General features: G+C 41.6%; 1 protein-coding gene across 1 annotated transcript; it reads right to left on the reverse strand.

The window, feature by feature from the left end:
• Positions 1-1543: 1543 nt before the first annotated feature.
• On the reverse strand, positions 1544-8791 carry LOC142848785 (serpin B9-like). Its single transcript, XM_075970961.1, has 6 exons — positions 8624-8791; positions 7804-7941; positions 7231-7348; positions 4937-5079; positions 3187-3342; positions 1544-1948 (listed from the first exon to the last, which is right to left on the reverse strand). The coding sequence occupies exons 1-6, from the start codon at positions 8789-8791 to the stop codon at positions 1544-1546; spliced, it is 1128 nt and encodes a 375-aa protein (XP_075827076.1).
• Positions 8792-9705: the final 914 nt, after the last annotated feature.

The following is a 9705-nucleotide window of genomic DNA, read 5'->3' on the forward strand; positions in this document are numbered from 1 at the left end:
TATATCTTAGCAAAAGTTTCAGGCAGTTAAGTGAAGCTGATATTCTATCTTTTTAAAGCTGTTTTGTCTCGCTTTTTTATCTCCTGCCATAGACTAAGGTGGATCAGCTATCAGTACAGTCAATTTCCAACTCTGGAGCAAGCGTTTCGATGTAGCAGGATAGCACAAAACAATATTTTAACATTATCATTACCCAAAAGACATTCAAATCCCTGCTAAACTGGAACCAGTGATTACAACCCTCAGAGATACAGGATTTTGAGACTTGGCTATCAAAGTCACCATGACACATGGAGGTGGCAGATTCAGTTTTGTGCGGGGCTTTGCTCTGCATCTACTGCTGTCTCAGCCAATAATTGCGACTCCATAGTTATTGACGTGTTTCTCTAGTAGCCGCCCGGCAGGACTTACATCCTACCAGATCTGCTCCTATCTCTGTCAATAGATGTAGTTTTAAATAAGCATCAATTGTTCCTATGTATTAATAAAACCCAGAAGTCAGAGGCTGGGCGAAACCTGCTAAGTCAGAGATTAAAGAGCAACTTGCTGATAATTCCTCCTTGCCACTGTCTTCCTTCTGCTCCATCAAACCAAAAACCAACAAACAAAAAACCGAAAACCTGCCATGCTAAAAGTCCCTCCCTACCACCTGTGCATCTCTCCATCTGTCTTCCAGACGCCCTCTATCTCTATGATTACATTCTATCAGCTAGTTGCTGACTCTGCCTCCTCATCCAAGGTTGATATTTTTAATTAAAGCAAATGCAAACTCAGACTTCCCTCTCTTATTTATTCAGCAGCATACATGTTTGGTGAGAAAACAAAATTTATTTTGAAATGGTCATTAGGATGCCACCGAACTTGATTAGTATAATTGCTTGTGGATAAAAACAATAGTTTACAGAATCATGACATCCGCAGGGAAAAATATAATAGTTCAAGGTAGCTCTGACGACAGATAGATAATTTGAGAGAAAGTAGGGAAGTCCAACTGTTAGAGGACCACACTGTCTGCATCTGTCCCCAAGTCTAGCACAGTGGTGGGCACACCCCTGGTGACTGGTGGACAGCAAAGAAAAGTAATATTAAAGTGTGCATTAAGGACCAATCACTGGGAAAACTGCAATAGCGGTCATCATCCACAGAAGTGTTCACTATGATGAGTACAGATTAGGACAAGTGATGGCAGGAGGTGAGGAGCCAGGAGAGCACTGAGTATATAGTTGGCATGATTTGTCTGTGCACTGTGTGTGGTGCTTATTAGGGTCACCATAGACAACTTTGTGGTTACCTAGTGGAATTGTTTGCCTCTTTTGTTGTTTTACATAACAGGTAACCAAAGCACTCTGTGGCCCTAAGACCTGGCAAATGCCATAGATGTGGTCAGGAAAGGGGGAGATGAATGAGGACATCTGAATATCAGCGTGCCAGGAGAAATGGGCCCTCACCTTGGAACATGGTTCTGCCATATGCCCATCCTCACAGCGTTACAGAAGTTGTCAAGATGCTGAATTGAGAACTTCTTCTGACATGGTAATTGTGCCTATGGAGAGGAGAACCTGCCACAGAACAGGAGGCTATTGGTTTCATTGTGCTTGATGAAGAACAGGAAGGGGCGGTCTGCACGGAATGTTAAGTCAGTTTCAAGGCCACAGTCATAACTAATGATGGCCGAGGCTGCTGCAGCTTCAGTGCCTTCTTCATTGACCTCCACAACACTCTTGTGAACAAACTTGGACAGACATAGGTCTTTCTGTGGAGACATTGCTGATGAATCAGTCTTGCTTCCTTGGAAGACATCTACCATTCTCAAGTGCTGAAACATGGACTCCATTTTATAATCCTCTTCCAATTTAAATTTTGGAAGGAAAACCTTTATATAAATTCTCTTCATATAGTCTGGTTTGGTCCAGGCTGTTAACTTCTCAAAGGTGAGATTGTTTTCCACCTGACAAATTAGAATTAGAGACTGTCAGATTCACAGTTGAGGTCTTACCCAGAGTTTCATAGCCACTTCCTGCTCACAGACTGTGCCATTATCCCACATGGGGCACTGCCTCTTCCCATGGCCAGACAGCATGAGTGTCCCACTGTCCTGCTAGTGTGCAGCTCCCCTGATGGGTATGGAGGCCATCAGCCTGAGAGGTAGGAAGACCTGGCCATCTTGTCCTCAACCCCCTGGAAGGGAGGTCTATTCCAGGGTAGATTGTGTTTTGTGGGTTGTGTAACTTAAATGTGAAATTTCTCAAAAAAACTCTCATAGTAAATGCTTGCTCTGCAGCTCTTTGTACCTTTTTTTAGGCATCAAGGGTGTCTAGAAGAATGAAGGAAGCAGTTTCTGGAGGTTACCTTTGAAGGATGTCCTTGGTTTTTCGTCCCTTCTTATTTTTCTGCTTCCTGATTACTAAAAGGCCTGTGATGTCTGCCAAATGCACCTGCCTCAATGGAACTGTAAGATGTGGACAGGTAATTTGAAATGAGCTCTCTAAATCTGTATGCCTACATAAATCCTTCCCCTCCTATGTTATTTTTGTTAGGCATTTTATCAGTGATGAAAAACTAACACTACATATGCCATGCCACTGTTAGGGAGCTGGATGAGAAGAGCCAGGGAATCTGTTCTGATTACAAAGACCCCTTAGATCTTTCACACTGCACTTCCCTCCATTCAGAGTCTGGCTGTGATATAGTGGGGCATCCAGCTGCAAGGAAGTCCAAGAAGTTTCATAATGATCTGCCTGACATCTGAAGATGTTGCTCCTTCTCTTCCACTTTGTTAGGGTAAGTGCAATATTTTTCTGTATATTTTATGTTCTAATATTTTAAAATAAAATAATAACAAGGATCATGATAAAGTTCTCTTTACAGAGTGGTGTTATTTTCCAAGAACTATGCTAATTTTGCTGCCTGAATTTCTCTCATTTCATCCTATCAGATAGTGATCATCATATCATATCCTTGTGATGACGTTATAATATATGGCAAAGTCACACAACCCACAACAGGAGTCTTGAAAACACTAAAACCTTGTGCCTGGACACAATTCGAAGCTCAGTCTGTTAGTACTACCCACTCTCCATGAATTTGTTAAGATGAAAAGAATTAATTATCGTCTAATGAGAACAGACACTGGACTCTTCTAGAAGACATTTAGAGTGTCGAATAACACAACCTCTCCTGCCTCACCTGGCTGAGGTCCACACCATCATCCGGGAGCAGGACCACAAAGCTCAGCTCCAGGCCCTCATAGGGCATCACCAGCACCTGTGCCTGTACTTCATTCACGTAGGCGTGGTTAAATGTGTCTTCCTGATACATCATCTGCACTGGTCTTTTCTCACTCTGAACAGATGAACCCAGGACATAAAATACATTATTGAGAGAGGTCAAAAGGTTTCCAAATGAGCTGAAGTTAATGCCAGCAGTTTTCTCTTCACTCACAATGACAACACTCATCATGGTCCAGTGAACACTTAGTTAACGTCTACCAGTCTCTTCCTGCTTTGATTAAAATAGTTGTTGTAAGCAGATATGGAACTGTAGTAGATAGGATTCTGCGTGGTGGTAAAAGACCTTGAACAAAACAGCGTGGGGAGAAACGGGGTCTTTCATCTCACAACTCTCAGGGCACATTCCATCCCTGAGGGAATTCTGAGCAGGAGCTGAGGCAGAAACCATGGAGGAGTGCTGCTTATTGGCTTGTTCCCCATGGATATCTCAGCCTGATTTCTTATACAGTTTATGACCTCCTCCCCAGCGTTGGCACTAGCCAGAGTGGGATGGATCCACACCAATTATTAAGAAATGTGCCCCATAGACTTGTCTCAATGCCAATCTTATGGAGGCAGTTTCTCCATGTAGCGTCAGTCTTCTTAAATGGCTCTGGTTTGTCTCCAGTTAACAAAACAGCAACCTAGCAGAGATGTACTTAGGAAACATCATGCGTTACCAGCAGGAGAAATGTGTCATTCAATTATTAATATTTTAAAGTCATAGTTGGGCCTATAATGTTCCACCAAGTCTCATGTTTCAAAGCCATTGTCCACAGGTTCACACTACTGGGGTCTGAAAAATCCTTAGGAGATAGGGCCTATTAGTGAAGAGTTAGGTTTTGGAGAGGGTCTGCCCTCGAATAGGATTTTGACAATGCAATCCCTCTTTCTTTTGCTTCCTGACTGCTGTGAGGTGACCAAACACCACCATAAATTTTCACTGCATGTTGTACTGTACCACCAAAACCCTAAGTGATTGGACCCACTGACCAGACTGAAACTACTGGGATCATGAGCTCCATTAAATATTTCCTACTTAAATTGATTATCTGAGATAGTTTGTTTCACTAATAGAAAGTCAGCTAAGATCACACCAGAAATAGGATTTCACCATTCACTATTGTCAGTCATTGTATCTAAGGAGGCATAATCAATTGTAGTTAAAAGAAAAGTTTTCATACATTAGACTGGGATATTTCCATAGTGGTGTAAATGATACTGCAGACAGATACATCTTCTCAGAAAACATCCTTTCTACTATGTATCATGCTTCATCTATATATTATACTAATATAATATAAGAAGTCATATCTGACATTTTTGTACATAAGGAAAATTTAGTTTAGCGAGAGGTAGAAGCAATGGTCACACAAGAAATTGTCAAAAGTGGAAATTGCCCTCAAAAGGATGAAAAATAATATAGGCCGTTAATGTTCTATATTCCTATCAATTGTCTATATTTTAACCTTGCATTCAAAAATATTAGTTTCTAATGGTTTTATGTGCCTTCCTATTCTCCATGTTTCTAGGCTGAGGATCAAGCTCAGCACCCCACAAGACATGCGATATCTACCACTGAACCCCAGAGCTACACACTCACCTTTACACATTTCCATGCAAGTTCTTTGACACACTGGCATGAACTTTTGGATACTGTTCCTTACCTGGTTTATTTTAAAGGGCATTTCCCTTGTGCTTTCTTTGTAAAACTGTTGATGCCACTTTCCTTTGAAATATAAGGCGTTGACTAGAACCAGCCTGGTCTCTGAATCAACTGAACCATCTGACAACAACTCTGGAATTTTCCCTTTTGAAAAAGCAGAGACATCATTCAGGTTCGTTTTATACACGCATGAGAAATAAGATGATATTACATCTGGGCAGATTCAAGAATCACTTTCAAATTTTGCTTAAAAAAAGAAAATAAAATAAAAGAAAACAGGAAGCCAGCATCAATGCATGACTGGAGATCATGTGCACCGAATGACCATCCTCAAGATGAGGATGCTGAACGATTTCCAAGTCTCTCACAGAAAGCAGGTTTGGAAAAGGCAGAAAAAGTGACTCCAGGATGGAGAATAAAGAAGCAGGAAATGTGGAAGGGGTCCCCGGGGACTAATGTTTCACCTTGGATGCTCTGGTGGGTACTATCTTGACAGTCTGAATCAACTAAGAGACATGTCTCTGGGCAGTCCTGTGGAGACATTTCCTAGGAAAGTGACTACGGGGGAAGACACTCCCCAGAGTGGGCAATGCCTTCCTGTGCTGCCCTGACTAAAGGACTGAGGGAGAATCAGCACTGCTTTTGCCTGCCTGCCTTCAGCCCTCGCTGATGAGTGCATCTATGCTCTTTGTGCCCCAGGCCTATCGTTTTTAGCTGACACTGGGACTCAGTAACTTTGGCCTTCATGTGGACAAAGACTGGTGGCTTTCTAGAATCTTCTAGGCTTTCCATGCCAGACTGAGTCTTATAAGATCTTCAGGTTCATAGAGAATGGAAATGCTCCCAGATTCTCAAACACACCACGTGCAGATGATCGTTGTGGGATTACTCCTTAAGAGAGGGCACGCAACTCTGCCATTTGTGAAGTCCAAATCCATCCCCCCTACATCCAGTCAGCCTGTATTATATATGCCAATCTTTTAAATCCCATCCGTATTATATATTCATTCTGTTCCTCTAGAGATCACGGAGTAATACACTAATGTTAGATCCAGAGTCTTATCTAGAATACCATGGCCATGCCCAATTCTAGCATAGCACAACATGTCAGAGACTCAAAGGCAGAAAGTAGTTTGTTGAATAGCTATTACTATTCTAAACTCTCCATCACCAAAAGAAACAACATAGGCAAGAGAACAGATTCCCTTCTTCTCCATTAAGGGAGATCCCATCAATGGTCAAGAGAATCCTGCTCATTTATAATATCAAACGTGTAGAAGAGGTAAGATTCTAACAAAAAAATGGGCAAATAATTGCGGAGTCTTTAAGAAAAGATTCTCATTCTTATCGTCACTCTGTTAGCACAAATAGGAATGTACTTATTGGGATAGAGCTGTTTGGATGGTTTACATATCAGACAATGCTCTCAAAGATCTGTGAGACCAATTCTCAAACAGTTATCTTTAAAATAGAAACAAATACGGCCTAACCCAATGGAAAGTTCTTTTAGGTCAATGTAGCTGAGCAGACCTGATAGAGTATTTTCAATGGAAATCAAGGCTGGTTTCACCACATGTAAGTGAGGGATCTGAGGCAGGATGGGTGGAATCAGAAACAGGAATCTTCTTCTACATAATGGTGGTGGTGGCCGGGGCAATACAGACCTTAGGAAGAGCGAGCCGAGAGAAGACTTATGAGGAAGATCCCTACATGAATCTCTATGTTGGAATCACATGACCTGTCAACACTGCAGACCACCCCTGTCTTCTAATGTAAGCTGTTCAACTTGCAATCAGGCCAATGATTTCTCATGGCATTTCTATCATCCCTCTGTCCTGAAGAAATACACAAAACTGGGCTGGAGAGATGGCTCAGCGGTTCAGAGCACTGACTGTTCTTCAAGAGGTCCCAAGTTCAGTTCCCAGCACCCCCATGGGAGCTCCTAGCTGTCTGTAACTCCAGTTCCTGGGAATACAACACCCTTACACAGATACACATGTAGCCAAAAACCAATGCACATAAAATAAATAGAAACCATTTTTAAAAAGAAAGAAATATACAAATAACCCTATGTTTCAAATCTAACTGTCTGAATAAAACCTCCATGAATTCACTAAGGTCTAAATTATACCACATATCATGATGTGAGTCTACATCTCTTTGACTCCCTGAAATAACATGAGATTAGTCCATGAGGGAGAAGGGAAGTTAAAAGAAAAAGGAGGGAAGGAAGAAGAGGGAGGGGTGGATGGAAAGGACAAGAATGTGGGGTGTGAAATAACTTGAAATTCTGACCTTCAGTCTGTTTGGAGACCCACGTGTTTATGTGCTTCCTGGACTCCTCTGGATCTTTGGCAAAGGACAGCTGCTCCAGCTCCGAGTGATAGAATTGAAGACAGGACTCCTTATAGGTCTTTGGAGAGAAAATGTTCAGAAAGGTAACATGGGCAAATAAAGTGTCTGCAAGGAACCTGACCTTCTGAATATTAAGACATTAAAGAAAAAAACTAAAATGAGTGTAGATATCACTTTAAAGAACAAGCATCTTTTTGTACTAGGCCTTTGTAAGTGAGAATAGCCAGACCTGAATAAATAAAAATTACGCAAAATTAGATTTAAAGTATTTCAAAGTATCGTTATAGAATTTTGGTCTTGGTCAAGGTTAGGGAGTCGAGTCTCACTATGGAGACTATGCTGTCCTAGAGCGCGTGTCTGTCTTGTCTCAGTCTTCTAAATGGAGGTCTTATAGATTTGTACAATCGCTCTGGCTAAAAGTTTGCCCTTCATTTCCTCAAGATCTCTGGGATCCTTCTCTATAGCAACAATTATTTTCAAAGCAATTGATGTCATTCTACTGATTCAACTTACTGGGGGTAATTCACAAGTGTTGTCTGCAAAGATCCTATTGGCCATTCTAAGCAAGTATTTTTTTTCTGGCTTGTTCAGGTTTCTTAGAAGCCACTGGAAGCCCTGATGAATGTCTTCTTCTGTGTTTAAACCAAGTGTCTGTGAATGAAAACAATGAAATAGCATGACATCAGTAATGAAGAATTTTGGTTGTAAACAGAATTTGCAAGCTAATAAGAGATGTTTAAGGCAGGATATGAGATTCCGATGTAAAGACAGTTGATATCAAAATAATTAAAAGCAGGTATTAGTCTCACTTTCTAATAAATTGTTACAAACTCTATTGCTCTAAAAATGAACTAGATCTAAGAAATCTGTGTTTCAAATATTTTTGTCATTTTTTTTCTCTGAAGTACTTGGAACTAAACAAAAGGCCTTAAACATTCTCCAGGAGTCCTACAACTGAGTTGTAATTGCAACACCCTCCTTCCATTACACAAAAATACAGACAAACCTCATGTGGAACTAAGTTGTGCAGGTAGCCTTGAACTTGTGATCATCCTGTCTACATCTCCTTAGAAGCTGGAATTTAAAGCCTTGCCACAATACCTACCATGAATCTATTTATGCACCATTTTCTAAGTGAAGTCTGGAGACAATTTTGAGACCTTACCAAGTCATTACTCATGAAAAAATCATTGCTTTAAAGAAGTCTTACTGGAGAATATTGTCTTCCTTCATTTTAGCCCCTGTCCCATGAAACTGGTTATGCATGTTCCTATCCTTGCTTCTCTGCAGCTCTTAGGTATGTGAAATGGGTGTCAGGTGACAGGGAACTTACCTGTGATATCTGGACTGCGGTGTCTCCCTTCGCCCCCAAGAGGACCATAGCTAGAGCAGAGGAGACGCTCACAGGAGAGTAACATACATTTTTCGAAGGGTTGTTTTGACAAAGGATCTTTAAAAGGTGGATGGCAAAGGTGCCGTTTGCTTCAGAAAGAGTGTTCATGATGCAGAGTCTGGAGGCAAAAGAGGAATGGTACTCAGTACAGTGCTGGAGGTTCACTGATCTGACTCAGGGAAATCTGGGACTCTACTCTTGGTTCTCATTTCAAAGTTATAAGAACATAAAATTGGATTTTACAAATTCGTTCTCAGTCACAGTCCTTCCAATTTTAAGGTTATTATCTAAGTGTGGTCACGGCAGCAGACCAAACAAGCATCTGTCCCATATGTGTAGGTAGAAGGTCAGATCTTCAGGACTGCACGCACAGGACACAGCTGAGAGAGAGGGACTCTAGTTTCTTTCCATACAGTCTAGCTTTTCTCTGTGAAGATGGTGAGGTCAAGGATAAAGAGGAGAAGGAAGAGAGAGGAAGGGAAGAAGAAAACAGCCATGAACATCCAGGTCACATGCAGTTAACATGGGATCACTTATTTTAAGGAGGGAATGGGAGAGCTTAGATTGTAGCAAGCCAGCTGACCTTTAGAACACACAGAAGAAAGGAGTTAATTCACAGATACTTGAGGAGAGGGCTGAGGTAGTCAAATGGGCTCGGTGATAGGACCAGACAGGAAAAAGGAGAAAAGACAATGGAGAAAACCACTGAGACCCAGCAGCACCTATGCCTGACTGAGGTGAATCAATACAGCGTCAGGATTCCAGCACTAAGCCCAGGCTCACTGCCAATGGCCAACTGGGTTTCTAGAGAATTTTCTTATGTGAATAGCCACCAGATACCACGTGCCCTCTGTCACTTTTACTAACATTCGTTTCCTGGACTTCCTTCCCCGACTCAGGCTGGTTCTACTAAACATGGACTCTACTGGTCCCATAGACTTGGACTGAGCCAGGCATTCTTACCTGTCTCCTTTACAGCCTCCAAGTGCAGTGTTCAAGGCTTGATGCTCCTGGAGTGCAGT

This window comes from Microtus pennsylvanicus, chromosome 4, assembly GCF_037038515.1.
Source record: "Microtus pennsylvanicus isolate mMicPen1 chromosome 4, mMicPen1.hap1, whole genome shotgun sequence".
Taxonomy (NCBI): Eukaryota; Metazoa; Chordata; class Mammalia; order Rodentia; family Cricetidae; genus Microtus; species Microtus pennsylvanicus.

What these genes read in the sequence shown, in the direction of transcription:
- LOC142848785 (XM_075970961.1), bottom strand. Translation starts at nt 8,791, where the DNA reads ATGAACACTCTTTCTGAAGCAAACGGCACCTTTGCCATCCACCTTTTA. An exon ending in ACACTTGTGAATTACCCCCA is followed by an intron (nt 7,349 to 7,803) that starts GTAAGTTGAATC and finishes TTCTCTCCAAAG; the next exon opens with ACCTATAAGGAGTCCTGTCT. An exon ending in GGTCTCCAAACAGACTGAAG is followed by an intron (nt 5,080 to 7,230) that starts GTCAGAATTTCA and finishes CTTTTTCAAAAG; the next exon opens with GGAAAATTCCAGAGTTGTTG.